At 38.5% G+C, this 24111-nt stretch overlaps 1 protein-coding gene across 1 annotated transcript; it reads left to right on the top strand.

Annotated features, from left to right (window-relative positions):
• Nucleotides 1-82: 82 nt before the first annotated feature.
• LOC117218986 (uncharacterized) lies at nt 83-23842 on the top strand. The gene is made up of 14 exons (XM_033467788.2): nt 83-216; nt 7085-7221; nt 7522-7822; nt 7952-8208; nt 10389-10538; nt 10645-11022; nt 11092-11253; nt 16440-16611; nt 20249-20382; nt 20887-21187; nt 21407-21645; nt 21925-22074; nt 22279-22656; nt 22852-23842. Exons 1-14 carry the CDS (start codon nt 153-155, stop codon nt 23068-23070), a joined length of 3042 nt encoding a protein of 1013 aa, XP_033323679.2. The 5' UTR covers nt 83-152; the 3' UTR covers nt 23071-23842.
• Nucleotides 23843-24111: the final 269 nt, after the last annotated feature.

Here is a 24111-nt window from a genome sequence, read left to right as displayed (position 1 = left end):
TGTAGTGAAGGTTGTCGGTAGGAAACTAGCGAGATATACTTGTAGGAAAAAGGAGAGGAGGACGTTTGACGGTGGGGCGCATGTGTGATATAGGTAATATCGAGTTACGAGATTAGAATTTGAACAGTCAGTGTTTGAAAGTGACAGAAATAATGTCTACAAAGAGGGAGCAATTCGTAAATGATGATTTTGAGAGGGAAGCTACGAAAACCTCAGGTGTGAATAATCATCGATTACTTTATGCGAAACATTTTTTGTAAATAGTTGGTGACAAAATTGGTTGACAGTCATAAATTCTACCGTTGATTCGAAGATCTTTTCAAATCGATCGATGTGAATCTAATTTGGCTAAAAATTTTAAAATATTACAATAAAATATTCGAAAATATTTATGTGAAGTACCAGTAGCTGAAACGCAGTCTATTAATAATGTTACGACGGTTTAATGACAGTTCTAGTTTACTCTGAAATCTCTAAAAGCTATCAAAGGAACGTCAATAGTACAAATAAATTTTTGTTTAATACTTAGTAATTGTTGCGTGCTGGTCTACGGATATATATGGAGTTACTTAAATGTCTGTTATCTAGTAATAAATAGTGTATGGATAGTGATGCAAATTTTTATTGTTCTCACAAAAACTAAAGGTAAAGTTAAGCAGGTTTCAATCATCGAATAAAACTAAATATGAAATGTAAGTTCGGTGAATTTTCGTTGGAAATTTTATTTAGTGTTATTTTAATATATACGCATATACCATAAACAATTGAAATCCTGTGTTGATTAGTGACAGACTTCGAAAGATTGCTCTTATAACATATGGAACCGAATTACGTGTAAAATTTTTTTAAATAAATATAATATAATAATAAACGTAATATCCATTATATTAGTATACATATAGTTTTCTTAAACTTCGCAAATCTGTCTGGTTGCGACATCTTCGCGATAACTGCAATTGTGTAACTCGAGCGATATCAGCGTAATAACTGGACGAATTATTTTTTAAGCAATTTACTTCATATTCTTGCGTAATTTCTGACACAGAGGTTTACCGACGATGAAACGTTTTTAATATTTTAAAACTGTATTATTAATATTGTAATACTTTTCAACACCCTGTCTCAAACTTGTATACGCCAATTCAACGATACAAGATCTATGAAATATAATTTCTTTTTTATTAATCTATCAGTCTCGTGTTTTTATGACAAATCGAATTGTAAATAATAGTAGTTTGACAACTGTCAAATTATTTTTGCTGTTCATGATTCTTTTAGCAGAGCTGCGTTTTTAAACATCTCTATCAATTTTGATTCACCAAATAAGAAATTTTCAAACTATTCTTACGCGTTCGTACAAGATTTTATAAATCATCGAATGGTAGCTACGCATTATGTTATATTGCATCGATCTTATCAACGATATCATCAAACATACAAAGTGATATCGATAGAGCAACTGATAAATCCTTAGAATATATATATATATATATATCGGTTTGCGAAAATTCGAAGAAAATTCAGTTTTAATTAAAACTTTCTTTAAATTTAGTTTTACATCGATACACAATCGTAGCTCGTATCAAGGATTAATTGGCAAAATAAAAATTTAAAATAAAAGTCTTTCGTGACACTGCATACATGTTTGCTCATGATACATAATAACGAATACATATTCGCATAGATATAGTTCACCTGTTCAAAGTACCCTTACAATCTATGTATACCATTTGGCGGTGGTAGCATGTTATTAACCAATCAGCAGTCGGCTTATCGTTTTCGGAGAATATAACATTCACGAACAAATATTTGTTATAAAGAAATCCAGAATAATCATTTCTTGTCAATCTTTGTTAATCAATTGTTGGCTAATCAATCTTTGTTAATCAATGTTTCCTAATCAATCTCTGTTAGTTAATCTTTGCTAATCGATCTCTGTTAGTTAATCTTTGTTAGCCAGTATTTGTTAGTTAATCTTTCCTAGATCATCCTTGACTGTCTATCTTTGCTAGCCGGTATTTGTTGGGCAATCTTCTCTTAGTAAATCTTCAATAATCAGCCGATTAATAATAGTCGCGAAGATTAAGTCAGTAGGCCAACTCCCTGGCACTAACAATGCATGGAGAATCCTTCGGCTCAACTATGTATTTATTCAACTGATCATATTGCAAGTATTCCCGCATTAAGTTTTCTATAGTAATTATTCAAACAATCGTTACGATAATTACATGATTTTACAATAGAACGATCGGACGAGTGGTATGCGATGCAACAAACGGAATTTGGCCTTGACAAAGTCTCTGCCGATTAAGCGGTGTAGAGTAAGGCTGCGTCGATCGCGACTCTCATTTTTGAAGCATCCAGTACAGCTTCGATCGTAAATATTTGTAAATGCACCGCAATCGAATCGAACTAGCTGTAATCTCATTAATTTGACGTACAACGATACCATTCGATATCGTCGCTTTACGTAATCAGCGTTACAACTTGATGGATTTCTTAGAAATCACTCGGTACCAGTGATTCATTCTAGTTATCCACAAGTAATGTTACACGATTTTTTTAATTTCACGCGTTCAAGCTGTCAAAACTAAGCGTAGTTGTGCTAAGATAAAGATCTTTACGTTATAACTATGAAATCATCGCAACAAACACCGTTTTAAATACTTTTTAAATATTTCAGATACTTTCGTATACTTCTTCGAATATTTTGTACGCTCTTCTAAATACGCCAGCGGATCTTTTTGCGACATTATGAATAGTCAAACATGCTAGAGAGTGAGACAAATTTGAACATTGAGATTAATTGAGATTTTAATTAAGTTAAGATTCGAAATAAAACAAATTCTTGCACTGGAAATTGTATGTTTTCTTATCGTTTTGGCTATACCGAATTCGTCGAACTACAAAAGAGGTGATGTACGACGGTGGAATTGTTACGATCGTTGTTGCGGATTCGAGTTTAAAGGAATACGGTGTAAGATAGCGCAGCCATGCGTAAGCAACCGCGTGCAATAGATGCAGAGTTTATCTCTACACGTTGATGCGTAGCACGTGTCATAAATACATTAATAAATGCAGCAACTTATGCAGCAATTAATATCGATTTGGACACGGTGCGTTCGAAAAATACTTTTATTCGTGCGGAAATAGTTAACTTTCGTAATTTCGCTTCACGTTCGATGGGTGCTCACCGACAATCTTAGGGAGACAAGTGGAAAATTGAAAGGATGTTTATCGGCACTCTGTATCATCGCGTTCTCGTGTAAACACGTTGTTCGCTAAACTTAAGATTACGGTTAATTTTACGATTGCAACACGTAAAAAAGAGGAAGCCATAGAACCCATTGATATTTGTCTCGTACTTGTAAGCGAAACGGCGTTCTAAATAACAGCACTTTCAAATGGCACAGCTGGAAGCACACACGGTCTTGACCTTCTCGATGAAATAAATTATCGTTTGAAAGGCCGTAAATTTTCGGACAGCCTTCGTTTCTTTTTTCCGGCGGAAAGACAAGAAACTGCGGCGCTGTGTTCTCGGAAAATACACGTACATTGTTTCGATCTCGTATTAATCTCGCGAGTCGAACAGATAATATACGCGAGATTACGCTGCATCGTTAGGAGCATAAAGTAAACGCGATCCGCGGATACATAGCGTTTCGACTAAAATGTGGGAATCGCGAGGGGAACGAACAATTCCGTTGTGGATGGAAGTATATACATATATTGTCCGTCAAGGATAAACAATGAAACGTATCGAAAGCTACGCTAGATCCACGTGAAATAGGGATCTCTATCTTAATATATATGCTGCGTAGTTGGAAATGACGAGATAGCGAAGCAACGAGTGTCCCAAGAAGGTAAAAGGGTGGAGCTTGATAATTTCTTTCGACCTTATCGCGTTTCCGATGCAGTACATTTGTCTTATAATAATACTCGGAACACAGGGAGAAGAATGACGCGCCGATAAAGCAGAAAACACAAAGTTCAGCGGAATTGTATCCATAATCCGATGGAAATTTTAGAAAATGCGATGCTGAAGGGTAATCTGGATGGAAGTGTGTCGGATGACTAATTGTTTAGATACCGTAATTACTACCCCTTAATATCTTCGTACACGAATAATACGAAAATATGCGGTATGCTCACCGACCCGAATATTTGAAAATACTTTCGTTATCGGTATTATCATTTTGTAACAAGTATATTAGAACCGAACGATAATTAAATCGATGTCCCAATTGGACAAAGACTTTCATAGTTTGCAACTTCGTTTGATGTTCGTAAATGCATTTGTTTCAACGTATTCCTGTAAAACTTGTTGCGTATTTCCACCCATTTTGAAAGTCTACCAAACCTCGTAGCAGTTTCCTATATTTTTGAATAAATTAGAACACAAACTTTAAACGAAGAAAATGGGCTTGCCTGTCGACATAAATTATTATCGGTATCGGCTGAAGCGCGGCGCAGAAAAGCTTCTGTACATTATCAAACAAAAGCGTGTAATCGTTTGTTAGTTTTCATTTCCAATGAAATAATGCCGTGCTGAAATTTTCTGCCAGGACAAAGTTAGTATTTTTGCAGACAGCTATTTAAACCTTGTATCTCTGGTTACACAGTTTACAAAGAGATGCTCGAGTGATATACTTGTCATGTATTACGTTGATTTCTATCAACTTTGAAAAGTAATTTCAAACTTTTGATCCATATAGTGTTTGTGCAATCGAACGGCAAGATAGTCGGCAAGTTTTATCGTTGGCGATAACTTGTCATCTTTGACGAATTGAACGACAGATTCGATTTGGAAAAACCGAGTGAATTCGACCGATGATGGTGATTATAATGCGAGCGTATCTGTGATCGATTGCGACGATCAAATTATATACGACGGCATAAGAAAGTAATTTTATAACCTTCAGACTTATGTCACTGACACGTCCACAAGGATTATCTGAGACAAACATTGTACCACGCTGTTACAATTTTACGATTTTCCGATAAATCAAAGAGGAATTGATCCGATAACGTTTTGAAATCTTGGACGAAACTTTCTTTACTTTCATTTCTCTTCGGTTCTTTTCAATGGTAAAAACTATGATCGAACGATGACATCCTTTGTGTAGATCCTTCGTAAAGAACAATGTTATATTTCCTGTAACGCTGTTTTATATCCGAACGGATCCTACATTTTTATTAATCTGTCAAAATGATAAACGTTCAGATAAGACATATGCTCGTATGGTACTTCGCCCGGTGCCGATGACAAGTTGATACCTAAAACTTCAAGTGAAAATGTCTGTGACGTGAATTGTCGCGTATTGTAGCCACAAACACGTAATCACAGCAAGGGAATCCAAGTACAATAAATTCTCTCCAATTGTCCCTCGGTTTGTAAAGAAAAATGGACAATTTGGGAAAAGGAGATACGATTATTCGAGCCGCAAGGTTATTTATTATAGTACCTTCTTTCTCCACATTGTCCACTTTCGTTTACAAGCCGAGGGACAATTGAAGAGAATTTACTATATACCTGACAGGGGTAAATTAGACGTGGCTGATTTCGTGGATCATTGTTTGTCTAAATAAAATAGCGGGGATTATCGATCGTAAAGAAGTGGTCATCGAGATCTCTTAATCTAAGCATTATTGAGTGCGACTGACAAGATATTGACAATATATTGACATATCGAAAATTTATATTCATCGCAAAACGTATTAGGAAATTGTTAAAAATATTACTCGACGGAGAGAGATTTTGTAATTTATTCTGGCTCGTAGCGTCGATTCCATAACAATATTTATTACACTTAACCGAGTACGTCGCACATAGATTACAATACGTAGATCGGTATCAAATATACCTAATCGAAATATAATAGTAATTTTCGACGACGAAAGCACCGATAAAACGCGATAGTCGATTATTTAAGTAGGAACCATTTAGGAGTTAAACTGTCGGTCTGCGGATAATCAAGAATATTGTCCTTATCTCGAATTCGTAAAATCGGCAATTCCTTTCGAAACATCTACGATTCCGTCTACGATTCCGTCTACGGAATACTTAATCTGGATCTGATTTTGTAGATACTATTCGTGCGAGCTCGTTTCTCCATTTCGGATATTTAGCTTTTGTTTTTAACGGATGCTGCAACTCGTTGGAAATAATAAAGAAAACGTCCTATTCGTACAGCTCTGTTGTTGCGTACAAACTGACGGAGCGACGTAAGTAATAACGCATGTTCGCGTAAAGCTGCGTACTGTGCATGCTTTCGTTCATTACTGCATAATCTCTGAAATAAGACACTTCGGCCGTTCGCGTCATAAACCTGTTCGTTCCGAATATGTTCCAGCGGTAGAGAAAAATGCCTGTACGTCGTACAATGTGACTCACCTTCGTGAACAGGTTTTGGGTCAAGTATAAGGTTTTCGTCGCAAACAGAAACAGCTGGGACCTCAATGATTATTCAGGGTACGCGTTCTCGTTGTTGTTCATTAACGTAGGAATGTTTGTTGGCTATCGAAGACATCGTCTATCCTCCGAGCTCACTTTACTTTTTCCTCTTTCCGTTTTCCGAAGCCTCGTGCGACACGACGTCGGTCCACAGAGAAGACGACGATATACGGTGTAGCTCGTAATTATCCGGACACCTAACAAATACGGACGAACAGAATACTAAATTTGCAACATAACTGCTTGTTTAATTAAAATGAATATTGGTAGCAAGAGGTTCGTTCGTGTACATACAAGTTTCGTTAACCCCTTGCCGTACGATTACAACAATTTTTTAGCTGGAAAATTACCTACGTTTATTCGAGCGTTCGAATATCGACGACGAGAAAACAGAATTCAATTTCGCTTTAAAAGAACGGTATAACGTTCGTGAAAATCTCCATCGCGCGTTGGATTTGTCAGGATACGGCAAAGGGTTAACATAACTGTCTCTTTCGACGTTTCGTTCCAACATCTGTTCCTAACCGATATCGAACTTTGAAATTGTCGATCGCGAGAGGCTCAAATTTATTTAAACTAATCGAAAGGAAAAGTAATCGGATGAAATACATCGTGAATTGCGTGTTTCAGGTAAAATTGGAGTACGTCATCTACAGCTTGTCTTCTGGTTCTTGGGGAACATGATTGGATATTGCCTACGAGTATCCATATCGCTGGCTATCGTAGCAATGGTACCGGAATCACCGATCGATGCTCCTAATTCCGAGGTACGTCGCATTTTTCGAAGATTTAAAAAATACCGATGCTGTAAAATTTGTCCGTATTTCGAAAATGGAGGGTGAAAATTCCGTGATCGATGAATTAGCGAATACTCGTTAATTTAATTCGAGCAACTAATTATCTGTTCCAGTTAGAGACAGCATTTATTTTTTAATTTCATTCGAATTCTAGTCGGTACTCTAGTCTCCGGTATTCTTTAGGACTAATTATGCGATAAATTTCAATGTAACTTTTTCGAACCCTGATATTTATCGTTACCATGTGGATTTAATCCATGAATATCTCAGCAATACAGATGGAACTCGTCGCAACAATCTACCATCCTGAGCGCCTTCTTCTGGGGATACACGGTTATGCAAATACCAAGCGGCTACATCGCGAGGGTTTGGAGCGGACAGAAACTGCTGGCCGTGGGCATGCTACTTTGCGGCATATTCAACATTTTAACACCGATCGCTGCGCTTTTCGGCGACATGATCGGCGTCTGTATCTGCAGGGCGCTAATGGGCCTTTCTCAGAGCTGCCTTCTGCCTTGCACGCAAACCTTGCTTTCGAAGTGGGCGCCCCCGAACGAGAGAGCGCGATTCGGTGAGACATACCGATCGATCTTGAATCCTATTACTCGAATACAACGAGGACATTTTTAACCGAGCACGTGATAACACGTGGCTCCGCATCATTTCGGGGTTAATCTAAGCGACGTTCGATTTATTCCAGGCGCGTTTGCCTACGCCGGAGGACAATTCGGTACAGTGCTGTCCTTTCCGATTTCTGGAGCTTTAGCGGCATCCTCTTTGGGTTGGAAGTCTATATTTTATGTTTTCGGAGCTTTGGCCGTGCTTTGGAGCATCATGTTCTTCATTTTTGGTTTCGACAGCCCGTCCGCGCATCCACGGATATCGGAAATGGAAAAGCAATACATAGAGAACAGTTTAAAGACTTCCGAAGACGAGGAGGGATCGTCGAACAAAGCGGTGAGAATCTGCAGTCTTTGTTATCGTGGAACATCGACTCTGTCGCGTTACACTTTTTCTTCGACTAGAAAGAATCGCGGTGCGAAACAAGCGGTCGTCTATCGGCATTATCGAAGTATATTCGAAACGGAATTTATTATATTCGATAGGGGGCATTTTAACCTTGTCAAATTGCTCGTGCTGGATTTTGAAATTAAGATTCACGGGATGTAGGTATCGTAAAAACGATTGCGCCATTTGCGGAGCGTAGGTGGTGGGCGTGAATTCTGGATGCATACGTATGTAGAGCCCGTCGAGTCTACTTCAACAAATATTTTTCCTTGTCCACGGAATTCTTTTCTAATAACATCGTTATGAGTTTGTTAATTACCGCAACGTTACGTGTATCGAGTAACAACCATGAGATTAAATGACACAGTTACTTAACCATGTTGCGTACGTATTATGTAAATGAAGTACGTATAAAATTCGACGATCCGTATCCGGAAATTGTATCTATGTTTTTAGAGCGAACATTGCTTTATTTATTACCGTCGAACTCTGATTGATTTTGATAAGTTCGACAGGATTCTAGAAACACCGCTTTGCACCCTTAGATTTTTCGAGAAATTTCGTTCGAATCGGAATAGCCAGGATCGATTTGTTTATATATTTTGTTACGGTTACCTGTAATTATCTTCGACGGTGTCTCGTAGAACCATTGCTGTTTCCCCATTAGAGTTTTCCTGCTAGATAATTAACTGCGAATCTTCGAACGGGTCGTATACGTGTATACACAGGGTGGCCTGTAGCAGGTGGGGAATAGGAATCGTCGGGAATAAATTCTACGCGTGAAAATGATAAAAAAAAGTTCATAAAGTCTCGTTTGATTTTGTTTCTCAGTCATGGCGAGTTTTTTTCTTACATTCGCATCTACTCGTCTTAACTCGAAAACAAAGTTTTGTAGAATCTATTCCCACGTGCTACGGGACACCCTGTATTTATAAGGCTAGCATTTATAAGCCTGATTATCGCATAGGAAACTGTCCTAGATAAAGAATGTGCCTGTCACTGAAATTGTCTCAAAGGCTCGAATACCACTTCTAAAATAGCTATGCAATCCGAGAGTTTGTTCTACAAACTACATTCGCATAATGTTACTAGTATGTAACATGCATTAGAGATTAGATAATCGAAGCAGTCGGTCTCATAATTGTTGCCGGATGCGGCGGCAATTTGTTATACTTGTTACGATGCTATTCGAAGAAACATTTTGTACAAATAGAAGCATTTCGTAGAGGAGAATGCATAAAATCGTACTATAACGTTTCCGTAGCTATAAAAAAATTACAACGAGGATACTGCAATTTGGAAAGGCGAATAGAAACGAATTTCGGTTTGATAAAACCTTCGAAGAACGACCGTTTAACGTTTCGACGCGTTGGAAAGTATTTCTTCCATTAATTAAATTCCTGTTCGACGTAAACCAAGCATTATATAATGCACAATTTAAATATTGGATACAAGCGCAACAAGAATTTTCCACATGAGTAGACTTGCATCTCGTATTTCTGGATTCCACTTGTATGATGCAAACACAGCATGCTACATATACAAGAAACGTTCGAACACCGTAACCGTAAAATTTCTTGCGAACAATGCACTCGATATCGACGCTAACGCTATTGTTAAGTATTATCACAAGCATGGTTACGACCAGTAACCCAAAATTCAATATCTTAAAAAACAAACGACATTTCGCGATAATTGAAACGTCGTTTTCAATGGGATTGTACATATGTTCATTAATGTCACGCAACAGTCAAGATCACGACTTCAAGGACCTATAACAACATGACCTTTCGTACGGAATATAAAAGAGAATATACAGGGTGTCTCGGTAACTCTGTTACAAAGCGATATCTCCGTTATCGGTAACGATGCGCGGAAATGCTTAACGAACAAATTGTTTGGTTCAAAGGAACACGCGTCGCGGTGGAAATCGTTTTCTCTCGAGGGTCATATCTTTCGAGATTTCAAGGTCATCGATGTTTTTTTAAAATGGGATTATATATTTCTATCGTTGCATCGCGATGGCTAAGATCGAGACGAATCCAATGACCTATAGTAACGTGACCTTCGCACGATATAACCTTGACATAATCGTTGCTTCGACTGCATTAAGATTATTTTGTTGTCAGGCGATCAAGATACCATGGAAAGCAATTTTCACGTCGGTGCCGATGTGGGCCCTTATAATTGTCCATTGTTGTCAGAACTGGGGTTACTGGACCCTCATCACCGAAATGCCAACTTACATGAACAAAGTTTTGAAGTACGATATGGCACAGGTAATTATGTAATTATTTATTCGACGTTACGATCGTCGATGATATATGCATATTTCAGGCAATGCTTTCTTTCGCGCGTTGTTTCTGAGACGTTTCTATTTTCTAGAACGGTCTGATGTCGGCTCTACCCTATTTGATGATGTGGCTTCTGAGTTTTCCAATCAGTTGGCTCGCCGATTACGCCCTTCAGAGGGGCGCCTCAAGAGGAACAACTAGGAAAGTGTGTAACACTATCGCACACTGGGGACCAGCGATCGCTCTGATTTGTCTTGCCGCGGTGCCGATCGCAGATTCCGGCGTGGTCGTGGCCATGCTCGCGATAGCCGTCGGTTTAAATGCCGGCGCACTTTGCGGATTTCAAATAAACCACGTCGATCTGAGCCCCAATTTTGCTGGACCAATGATGTCTATTACCAACTGCATCGCGTCCGTAATCGCGATAATCGCGCCGATCATTTGTGGAGTCATCATAGAAAAGCACGAGGTACCTTTAATCGTAATCATTCTCAGACAACGAGGTTTGCGCCAATAACACGTTCTATATTTTTTTCAGGACAGCAGAGCTCATTGGTCGATAGTATTTTATCTTTCCGCCGTTATTTATTTCCTAGGGAACTTAATTTTCATTATATTCGGCCAAGGTGAAGTACAATCGTGGAACGACCCCGCATCTTCGGAGTCTCGGAATCCGAGTAAAAAAGAATCTGTAGTAGCGTAAGCGCGCGATACGATCTTATCGCGTTCATTCGAATCGGTGGGAAATGTTGCGTACCGAACGGGTCATTACGTATTTCGTAAGTTTAGATTGTAAAATTCCATTGTACTCGTTTCAACGACAGCATCTTGCAACGCTACGTTCCCTTAAAGGGTATTCATCCTTTTTCCTACTGTAACGAGTTCCTAAACACTTTTCCAAATTATTCGGACGAGCGGTTTCGTTTGCATTGGACAGACAAAATGCAAAGAACACAAGTATCTTTTCCTTCTCTCGGCGCACAAACCAATTGTTTAACCTAGGCCTCGCTGATTCGAGACCGAGCATGCTCGGACTTTACCGCGATGATCATTTTTAACTTTTATCGCGGAAATACTCCGGTAGTTTGTTCCATTATCCGTTGTCCATCTATTACGACAATGCGTTAGTTTTATTTAGTTGGACAAACGTGGTGTGGAATGTAAAGTACTTTACGATACGATATAGACTGAGGTTTCACAAAATCCGAAAACTTTAGGACCGATCGATTGAAAATTGCGCATGTTCTATTCCGATACTTTCGTGCGTCGTCTATTTCCCTCGAGTCAACGAAATCGCGAAGAATGCGATTCTTCTTCTGCGCAGTCGCGAAGCAAACGAATCCGGGATATTTAGTAACGAAGTTTAGCATTTAATTGTTGATCGTACAAAGACGATGTTCGCAGTCAAACGAGACTCATAACTAGGATTAATACTCAAAGTTGTTCGGACGTTGTCGCGATTGGTCTTCAATCTCGACGCGAAAACCTGACTGATTCATCGACGAAACTATGGTCAAAACAAGCATTACTTTGAAACTATCGACACTGCACAAGCTAAAATATTGAATCAATGTCGAATTGGTACAATTAGAGTTCTATAATAGTTTACGAAGTATAAATTTTAGTCTAAATTAATGTGTAAATAAATCCGAACGTTTGTTCTTACCATATTAATTATTATAGTTCTAAACGAATCATGGGGCAGCCATTAGAAATAACGTAGTTCGACAAAACGATAGAGATAAGGTAATGTACATATTCGAATGTAGATTTCTGTAGGAAATAGAAAAATCAACGAGGCCAAGATAAAATGTGTGAAGGCCTCGAAGGCCTGCATTAAGTTTTTTGTATCATACATAAACCGCATATTGTGTGTATCCTGCATATCGCTTGAATATATTAAAATAATATTTTAATAGTAATTCGATCGACTCATTGTAAGGTAAACTAATCCTTCGAACATAATCGAACAAATTTAGACGGCTTGGACCAATTATAAAGAAGCTGCGTACTCCGTTTTAAAAATTGTCCCAATATTTTCGTGACCGATCGTAGCATGTAGGATATGAGAAACAAAAACTAGGGTAGTGGAGTCGGTTACTGTGGGGTGACCAATTGATACGCCTTTGGCTCGTTTTCGGGCATAATTAACTTTATATTTATCGAATAAGATGTATCACAATTTTTTTATTACAAAATAAACGAGACAAAAAAATACAAAATTTAATATGTTTCATTCGATAAATGTAAAGTTAATTACGCCCGAGTAAAAATCAAAGATAGCGATCGGCTCCAATATCCTATCTCGATGAAAGTGAGAAACAAGTTATCCTTGCTGATACAATTCTATGAAATTAGCACTTGTAGCGTTCTCTACAGAGTCAACGCGGAACGTGCTAGTGATACTACCTTTGAATAAACTTCCGAATGAGATCTGTCGCCGATCAAGATGGCATATGGAGGGTGTATAAGAGACGGGCAGAGGATCCGAGTATAAAATATTAGCTTCGGACATTTAGTAGCCGTCAAGTTGTTCACAAAAAACTTTTAATCTTAGACATTGTAAGCAGTATATGCGGCATTGCTAAACGCATCGAATAACGCCTATCCAGACGTTACTCACACGTGTATCTTCGTTGGGGTAGTTTCGATTATCGCCACGGATTTAAGATCTGTACAGACATTGCGTTTTATGAGCTTTTCAGTCTCACTTTCGAGGGGCACTGGAGCACCCTTTCCATTTCGTATCGCGCTTACCGATAGTTCACAATAAATAAGTATATTAGCAACAAGCGAGTATCTTGTATATTTCATTTCTGCTACGAGCACTGAATATTATTCGGAGGCGGTAAGCGTATACGACGCGAGACAGAAATGCTTTATATAGTGTAATTATTTCTATGGAGAGTTGAACAATTATTTCTACTAATTACATAATTAGTAACGTGCAAATAGGCATTTACAACGTTAATTTCATAAGCTTTTACAATGCCAGCATTGCAAAAAAAGCATTGCATGCAATGTCTGTACTGATCTTAAGTCTCTGAACAAATTAACCAGACCAAAGTTAATTTCACTTACTAGCAGATATGGTAACTAATTTTAGGTCATCCTATAGATATTAAAGCCTACTTTATCAACTGTTGGATTTGAAATTATAGGCGATGCGTCGCGGTAGGCAAAATTACTTCGGCAGAAATGCTGAAGGCGGAACACTGCTTTCAATGTACAGTATTTAAAGTTTTTTTTTGTTAATATCTGGAGTACCGATGACAATTGGAGAGAATTCACTGTACTTGACGAAAGTCGTGAAAAACTGCACGATTTTAAATTGTTCGTTAAATTGTTCGAATAATAATTAAAAAGTTCAAGTGATTCGATCTGATGCAGTGGCTCGCGAAAGTATTCGGACACCTTTTAATTTCTAATCAATGAAATCTAAACCGATTTGAATTTCTTCGAGATGTTAAAGGAACTAGTTAACTAGTTAACTAAACAATACTTGCAGAAATTGTAATTGATCGGAGCGACGACGAAAGATAAAGCAACGATGTGTTTTTTTTAATTATTTTATTAGAGCCTAGGAGGAAGCAAACAATGCGTTTTGTAGGTATCTGTAATTTACACGTACTCGATGATAGCAAAAATTCCAGTTTTATTAATTTAATCTAATTCAATCAACAGCATTTCTAATCGATAGCATTAATCTAATCGTGCACTGACTGAACGCGTATTCGCAAAAATATGACTTGTCATAAGTTGCTAGACGGCACTGTTCGTTTCATACCTGCGTATCCATAAACTTCGTGTAATATCATAGTGCACGAAAGTTTGTTTAGGACCGATCCATTACGGTATGTGGTACAGGTAAAATTGCGTAAGAAGCGACATCGACGATGTCGCAGGAATAACAATAGGATCCATTTGGAATACCATTATCTTGTAGTGGTTATTTTCGTATCACTTTGATTTTCTTAGTTTCCACGAAGATAGAACAGGCTGAAAAGTATTTTCTTTCACTGCTGTGTTCTTGATCGAGTATATATATGTATTCATTTCTCCTTGTCGTATGTCGCATACTAATTGTCACACCTCCGTGGCAATATCAACAGCGATACACGATACTTCATCTATGGACATACATATATCTGCAAAGTAAATAGAATTCTTCTCGCAGATATTGATGCGTCGCGTACGAAATCCGTCAGCTGTTTCTCTCCGTTACTTTCAGTTTCTGAAAGTTGTTGAATTAAATCTGCATTCGCGAACACTTTTTTAGTTAGATTTTGCCCGAAGTTGTTAATTTTCAGAATAAATCGAAGAATGTCCGAAAAATTGGCCCGTCGAAGAAATCTCGCAGTCTTGAAACATTATTTAAACGTGTTGGAATATTTATGGCGTTTTAAGAAAAATATTCCGTTCTATTTTGAAGAGTTTACGGAATGTGTTCTTGCGTAAGAATTATTTAAACGGTTTTTTATGGTCGAAGCAGACAACATTTCCGAAGCTCGAAAGAAAATTAATAGTTAGAATTAAGGGCAAAGAATTTGGTTTTTGGAAAACTGCGGATGATGGAGAAAAACGTTCGGCGCATGAGAATTTACGTACATATGTACGTGGCATGTATTTGAATGCAGGAAAAAGTTAAAATTTATTGAACGGTGCTATTAGGTAATTGATGAATTAAGCGATTAACGAGAAGAATGCAGCGAGCGGATAGTTGAAGATTCGTTATACAGATATTCGAGAATTATATAAACGCTTCATTTAGCTGAAGAAAATGATGCACCTGTATTTTTTACCTAAATATTATCGCGTGTACGTAATTTTAGAGAAAATAAACGGAGACATGGATTTCCGTCTTCCGACTGTTTTTGCTAATGCTATCTATCTAAAAATAAAGTGCGAGGCAGTCGTTATAAAAATCATGACGTGCACAATAACGAAAACACTTTAGAGTTCAGTACTTAATTAGATTCGAAAGACTCGGAAAAATAATGCGGATGTAACTTCGTTTTAAACATTTCTTATTGAGCGATACCGGTGTTGCTGATATAATTATTGCGAATAACAATAGGGAATTCAACGTAATACGATTATCTCAAACGGCATGAGAATATTAAATGTAAATCAAAGAAATTGTGTATTTACGAATGAAATTATATTTCGTAATCTTTTGGAGGTATTCCTAATATTCACGGATATATTGTGGACAAAATAAAAAAATTACACAATCCACTGATAACGGCATTTACGTTAGAATACATATATATATATATATATATATATATATATATATATATATATATATATATATATATATATATATTAGTTGGATGTAACGATTTTCGTGAAGGATCTTATCAACGTAAATATCAGATTCTGTGTCACGAGATTTTCTTTGTTGTAGAAGATTTATCGCGTCAGAAATCATTCCAGATATAATATCGAACGTTTGACCATTGCAATTACAAAATTGCTTTTTAATCTACACAATTATTTAGCGGCGGCTTATGTCTCCGCTGGGTACATTTTCAGTTTTAATTTTTTCCGACATCAACAATTACAATGCTTGCATTACTATCCTGAAATAGTGTCTTGATTTTATTGAGTGACTAACGATTATGCAACCATCGGCGGATTTGTAATTTACTAGTTAGCATGCGTTGTCCGCTACTCGGTATTCTTCGACATTATCGTCGGCGGCTTAGAACAAATTATATTATGCGTTTTTAATTACATAAGGAGAAAAAGTGATAACAACGTGGCCGCGTCTGTGTCCGTCCACATTGTATACATATTATACGCTCGCAGAGCATACATGCTGGAAAAGAAGAGTGGGAGAATCCCTTTTCGGTGATGGACTATAAAACCACGATCAACTGATTGATGGATCGTAGTGTCTTTTTCGCGTGTAAACTCGGAACTCGACCCTACCGAAGAAATCGTGCGGCGCCAATCAATTTTGTTATCAACATGACGCACTCGCACAGCATGAAGAGGGTATCCGTTATATCCATCTCGGAGAAAATGAAGATACCGGCAACAAAACCCGAAGGTATTTTCATCAGTCAGTTTTTCGAGCGATCATTTTATATTCGACCGGCACGCGTTATTCCAGTAGATCGGTTAACCGAGCGGGATTGCGCGCGACGTACGATATTCCTCGCTAAAAAATAACATCGATCGACGTTCGGCCGCAGATTTCGAATCATTGTGCTCGTTTCAACTGTTACCACTGTCCTAGCTTTTACATTTTGTCGACAGGGCTAGTTTCAAATTGCCATCGTTTTTGCCAGTGTATTAATCGTTCCGAGGGATGACGTAAAAAATCAATCGGATCTTGATTTAGTGACACTAATCAGCGATAAGACGTTATTTGTCACGATTTCTGCAAAGATTAGCCTCGCTTGCCCTGATTTAAAATTGTGTTTCATGACGTGCTGGGATTCTCCCACTTGTCCAACCATTTTTTCGTCACGTGAATGTCGTTCCGCGAACTGTTTAATTGATTTTGCAAGATCATAAACAATCGTGAAACTTGCTGCGTTGATTTATGTACCTACGCGTACCCTCGACTCGGTAATCGTTTCTAAAAAACGATACAAATTCCACAACCCTCTGCTGCATACTCTTCCCGAATCGTCACCTATTCGCCACCTATTTTCTTTACGAATTGTCTCTATTCTTCCGAAAATGTCACTGGACCACAACAACGACATATATTTGTAACATCGACATATTTTGCATAAAAAATCTTGAGCACGAACACTCAAGTAACATGCCGTTTCTAAATCGTTGTTCGCACGAACCCCTACGCGGCAACCAGAAATCATTGCCCGAGAAACGATCCCGCGGTTTTCACGAATTTTCACTTCACACGGACTGCGTTTTGTTTGTAATTGCACGTTTTACAACACCGTCGTAGAGAGATAACAAGCACAGCGGCCACAACGGAAGGAAGATAAATGAAAATCGCCGATTGGGACGAATCTGAACAGAGATTGCTGCGAGAGCGTTTCATCGGAGGCTCGTTCGTTATTCATAATAACGCACGAACAGAAACCGAACGTTAATTAACCATGTCGTGTGCGTTTGAACTCGGAGTTGTCGAATTACAAGGACTATTCGAAGCACGGCGTACGCTTGCAAGCAACGTGCTACAAGATAATGAATTTTTCTGCAACGCGTGTAGCATACGTACGTGACGAATCGCTTTGAATTCCAAAACGTGACGTCGATTCCTCAATGTCAGATTTCTCGCGATGTCCTAGAGCCGCGAAATGAACGATTTGCTCGTCCGCATTCTCTGCATTGCTTGGCCATGGAATGCAGCGAACACAGACTGCGGTTGTTTCTCTACCCGAGTGCATGTGCAACGATAACTCCTGTACGGAATGACTTTCTGTTTGCGTCGTCTTTAATACCGACTCGACGATACGGGTCAGCACTTCAGCCGCGATAAATTTATTGAACTTTCTTCTCCCGCTCGACGCGCTAGGACGTGAAATTAAATTTAGATTCCACTGGTACACGCACGGTACATAGGTCATACGCGCGTCCGATCGTTTAAGCGTATCAACGGTGAAAGAACCGTCCGGGTTCCATTACGATGTCTATTTCTATTTCCTTCACGGATTCGAATTATGATTCCTAGACCGATAATAATAATAATAATAATAATAATAATAATAATGCGAACGCGGTATTCGTTGCACAACTTTTCAGTCGACGTTGTTCGAAGAGCGAATTGTCTAGTTCGCATAGACGATATTCATGAGACACTTGTGCCTCGATAATCTGCCTCGTTCGCATATTTATCCTCGTACAATCTCTATATTTATATAACGTGCAATAATTAAGAACAATATTTCGCGTCAGATTCGCTAATATCATATCGGTTACGTTCACCGAGACAAACATATTATTTTATTGAATCGACGCTTGGTCATTTATCGCCTACCTCCTTATAAAGGTCGCGCGGTGCAATAATGCTGTATGCAGTTGCATACCGATGAGCTACCGGTGATACATTAACCGGTAATAGATTAACGACGTCTAAATTGGAGTGACAAGAATCATTGTGAATCCATGCATTTGTATATAGCGAGCGAACGTGTAATTATTATTGTTAGACCGCGGATTTCGCGCGTTCACGACAAAAATAATTAATTTATTGAATCGATTGAGAAAAATGAATCTGTGGCTACTTCATACTTTTTGTAAATGTAAAAATTTGCATTTTCCAAAATATTTGGGCCGATTAGATAATACTACCGGATGCTGATGCATACCGCACGTGCCTATAACATGAAATAAATTGAAAACATATTTATTTTTATTTTTTATTTCAAATCTGCTGGATATTGCAGATACGAGCACGATACGAGCTTATGTGTACGTACGGTGGGATTTCCAGCGTTGATTTAATCTGCTTCTTCTCGAGGCACCGATTTTCCCTCTTCTTTTCTAATCCCTCGCTGTAATCGCATCGTACGTCCGAGATTTACGAATTTCTAATCAACCCTCGACGATCTTTCAATTGTGTGTGTAAGCTATAGAATTGTAGTTAAATCCAAATGGATGTAATCAAATATTAATCGAAAAGGAATCTTGCGATAAAGAGAGTATGAAGAGCGACACGATAATGCTTGGCACTCGTGTAAATTACCTATAATAACCTATAAAATATTTCTATTATACTTCTATTTCTAAGTAAGGAGCAAAAGTGTATTGAAAAGCTCGATTAATGCCCAAACATGAATTTTATAAAATTGTGATATGCGGCGTTTTCCTTTCCAGATTTATTCGACGCTTCTGGATTTAAATGCCGCACTTCTCATTATACTGCATCGCCAGTAATCCTTTCACAGTTTAATAAAACGATGAAAAATGGTCAAATTTTGTCTTGTTTTCAAGATATATATTTGTGCCTCTATCTCTAAGTAATACGAACCTGCGAAACGCATAAGACGATGCCATGGAAAAAATAAACGAAAACGTACGCATCACGTACTATAAACAATATATTGGTTTGCCGCTTGGCTCGTGCCAGTACGGACTAAATTATAAAAGGATTTATAAGAATGAATTATATATTATATGCGGTCAGCGATTTCAACAAAATTTCACCTCTTGAATTCAACAAGAATATAAGAAGGCATGTATCTGAACATTCGAGATTAGATTTTATAGCTTCCTGATATCGCGACGATGCGCCGCGATAGTCTCGAAACGAGAACATAAGTTTTATACATACTTTGTATTTGCTTCACGTTTAACATTAGGAGTTTCGAAATCCACGGTTCGTTTTAATCACGTGCAAGATAAATTGTGTTCAGATCTTTTTCCCATTATCGTCATCTATTTTTGTATTATCGTCGTCTCGTTTATATCTTTTTTTATTTACTTTCATTTAGGTACAGATAATATTAAGCACAAAACCTGTTATTTTACTGGTTACGTCAAGATGTATCGTCCATCGGGTTTAAGCTTGAGCAAACAGTGGATTAGATTCAAAGACGATTAAAGATGAATAATTCTATTGTATCGAAAATCTCGGTTAAATTTTTGGTTTAGATCATCGCGCTCACAGCGTTTTATGTATATTCTATCGATAAATCCAGCTACTTTTCGATTCGACGTACCGTCGAGTCGGTTTATAGTTTATTTATCGTTTCATTCGTAATTTGCAGCCTGGTTCGGATGTAGACATGTGCAAATCTCTTTGCTGGCCTTCGGTTTTCTATGTTGTTACGCCGTTCGAGTTACCACGTCCGTGACACTGGAAGCAATGACGAATGCCTCCACTGCGAATCCTGACTTCGAAGTATGAATCTCTTTACTTTTATTTTAATTTCATTTTATCTTCTTGCTGTACCATTAACGATCGTTGTTTTCAGTTTCATTGAAAAACATTTGAGAATTTGAGAATCGGAGCAGCTACTTTGAACAGATACAATCGTTTCCGGAATCGTAGCTCACAGCACAGTAAATTATCCCTATAAAGATGATATAACACGAAATTAACCAATCAGAATTACGAACGTATTATCATTGTATCGTTCCAAATCAATTGCAATTTAAACAATTTTTATATACTCGTTCTCTACAAAAATTAGTCGGTCTAACATTCACAAAAATATAGTTTTATTCCATTTGAATCGGCGTTAACGTACTTTCTGTCGCGAGTGTATATTTCAGCTGCAATCGGCCCGATCGGACTGTGATCGGATCGAAACTTTCAACGATTTTACTCGCATACCCAAAGTTCATCAGCCCACTGCGCGTTAGAACAATGATCTATTAATATCGTTTTCTCTTTGTCTTGTAGGAATTCGAATGGAACAATTCAACGAAAGACATCATCTTGAGCTCCTTCTTCTGGGGTTACGTGTGCACGCAACTCGTTGGAAGCATAATTGCCCGCCGTTGGGGAGCTCAGAAGCTGTTCTCTCTCGCGCTGTTCATCTGCGGTTTAGTAACCCTTCTCGTGCCAGCAGCAGCGAAGTACGCTGGTTGGGAATCGGTATGCGTTACGAGAGTAATTGCAGGATTCTGTCAGGGCACCGTGCTTCCCTGTCTTCACACGCTGCTTTCCAAATGGGTGCCCACGGAAGAGCGGGGTCGAATGTGTAAGTACACCGATCGATTGCGCGTCATATGCAACGACGAGATAGTTCGTTGTATTATTCTTCGGAGAGTTACGCAGAATTACAAATTGAATTCCTCGAGGAATCATACTTGAAAAGTGATTCGGATCTCCGTTCGATTATATTACGATGTAATTCGTAATTGCATTTGCAATAGCGTTCGTTTCTCGCTGTACTTTACCTGGATCGTGTTCGTTTCAGCGACGTTCGTCTACGCTGGCGGTTGGATCGGGAACGTCATCTGTTTGCTCAGTTCGGGCCTACTGTCGGTTTCATCTGCAGGCTGGCCCAGCTGTTTCTACGTTTGGGGTGGCATCACCATCGTGTCCGGTTCGCTCGCCTTCTTCATTTGCAAGGAATCGCCGGCCGAGCATCCGAACATACCACAGGACGAGAAAGAATACATCGAGACTAGTCTTGGAGTAACGGAAACTGAGGAGGTAAATACGCGAAGTAATACAGGAATTTCTCCCAAATTCGGATCAGTCTTGCGGCTCGTTTTTGTAGTTACAACTATAAAAACGAGACGCGAGACTCGAATAATCGTGTGTCCTTTTCCCAAATTGTCCATTTTTGCGCGCAATTTGAGCGCGAATTGGGGAGAAATTACTGTACGTAGAATTCGAATAACTCGCAACCTTTTATGGTGTAGAATTATATAATAACATGTAAAATTACATACTATAACGATGATATTGATAAATTCTATAACGTTTCAGAAATTACCCACACCATGGCGAGCAATGTTTACCAGCCTTCCTATGTGGGCATTGATGGCGACGCAGAGCGCTCATAATTGGGGCTTTTGGATGCTGCTAACGAAAATTCCGTCATACATGGCGTCCGTCTTGGGCTATGACATCAAACAGGTGACTTAAAATAGTAAATTATACTTGCAGATAGTTGAAAACCACAGGGAGAGCGAATTAAAAATGCTCTTGGTCTCACAAAAATATATTGAAAAAGTTATCCCTTTGGAAAGGTGTCCGAATATTGACGCACTGTACACGTTATCTAACTTATCCTCTTCCGAATAAGTTTAATCGCTCACCGGTTAATCGCATTCCGTTTAGAATGGCATGCTGACGGCGCTACCGTATCTGACCGCATGGATTCTCAGTTTTCCGGTCAGCTATTTCTCGGACCTTCTCATCAGAAAGGGCGTCATTTCGGTTGGAACCTCGAGGAAGATTTGCAATTCGATCGGTCAATGGATCCCGGCGATAGCATTGATCGCTCTCGGATACGTCGAGAAAGAGCACCCTGAAATAGCAGTGGCTCTTCTGATACTCGCTGTAGCTAGCAACGTTTTCGTTTACTGCGGGCACAACGTGAACCACATGGATCTCAGCCCGAACTTTGCCGGCACTCTAATGGGCATCACGAACACGGTTGCGAATGTTTGCAGCATTTTGGCGCCATTGGTTGCGAGCATAGTCGTCACGGAACCGGTGAGCACCTGTTATTTACAGGATACAATGGCCAGATCTGGCAAAATTTTATTCGATATGAAAATAAGAAATAACCGTTTGAAATAATATAACAACAGGATCCTATTCTATCTGTTTGTTACAATTGTTATTACCCGAGGCGAATTGTGCTCGTTGGAAACACTCGTCGTAATACTCGTATTTGTGTTTTTTCAGTCGGACGTGTCGCAATGGAGGAACATATTCTTCTTGTCAGCCATAATCTACTTCCTTGGAAATCTTCTGTTCGTTCTGTTCGGCACGAGCAAAATTCAGAAATGGAACGATCCCATAACGGAAAGCAAAGGCGCTGCTTTGAAATCGGCAAGACAGGCATCCGTGGAAAATGGATACACGGAAAAGGTAAAAGCGATCGAAAGTATGGAAGTAGAATGATATTAATAATCGTATCGCCATGACATCGAGAGATTATTTCCATTTGATGAATAAATACGTACACACAAAACCATAACGGCTGTAACGTACGTAGAATCATAGAATAAACAAACTTTGAATGAACAAACTCTTCGGCACGAATCGTACCAATTTATCTGCGACGCGAGTGATCATCGAGGGTGTTTAAGTCGTAGCGGTGTGTAAGTCACGATTTCGAAAGTGTTGAAACGACATCTCCGCATGCCAGAATGTTCAAACGACAAGTGAAATAACTTATAGTTTACCTATAAATCGACTGCGCTGTAAATTTGGTTATTACACGAAACCCTTGTTAGTAAACGAGAACGTTCTTTGTTTCAAACAACGAAGGAAATATACCTTATACCATCGCTCCGATCCCCTCGATTGTTTGCACAACTATTATTTTCGTAAATTACGTATGTTCGCTTTATTGACAGCAGCTAGGGAGTATTGTGAGATTGATAGCAGGCAAAGTTCAAGAGGAAATACCACTTTAATACGGTGATTAGAATTTATCGTTCGTGTGTTTATAATCAGCGTTAAGAATGAAATGCATGTGTTTAGTACTGTAACGTATGGCGTTTACCGTTTGAATGTAAGTGACGATAGTTTTTGCCTGTTTGTACATAAACGTTTGCGTGAATGCGTTATACACGGTATTTATTGTAAATATATAATAATTTATTTATTATCGTATTCTTATTAAAATATTATATCGATAGTATTACAATAAATTTAATCTCGCTATTAATTACCATGGTCCATTTTACGAAAGGGTCCCCCATCCTTCGAACCGTGAAAATCGTTGCAATATATGTTTCGATTTTTAACTTCTTTTATCCGAGCCCGTAACGAAAATGTAAAAAATGTATCTTGTAGATCTCGATAACTTATGTGTTAACTATATGCGATAACTCTATTGACACGAGCTGTAAGCAATTAAAGATCGCTAAAATCGTCCTTTGAAAAGGCGTTAACGTGCTTCCCGAGGCGACTGAATATGTTGATAAAGCGCCTTCC

This window comes from Megalopta genalis, chromosome 6, assembly GCF_051020955.1.
Source record: "Megalopta genalis isolate 19385.01 chromosome 6, iyMegGena1_principal, whole genome shotgun sequence".
Lineage (NCBI taxonomy): Eukaryota > Metazoa > Arthropoda > Insecta > Hymenoptera > Halictidae > Megalopta > Megalopta genalis.
Note: the sequence above shows the minus strand (reverse complement) of the source record. Positions and strands in the feature narration are given on the sequence as shown.

Bases quoted from the DNA above. Each gene is read 5' to 3' on its own strand.
- LOC117218986 (XM_033467788.2), top strand. From the start codon at position 153: ATGTCTACAAAGAGGGAGCAATTCGTAAATGATGATTTTGAGAGGGAA. The intron at 217-7,084 runs GTGTGAATAATC...TGCGTGTTTCAG, and splicing joins GGAAGCTACGAAAACCTCAG to GTAAAATTGGAGTACGTCAT. The intron at 22,657-22,851 runs GTGAGCACCTGT...GTGTTTTTTCAG, and splicing joins GCATAGTCGTCACGGAACCG to TCGGACGTGTCGCAATGGAG.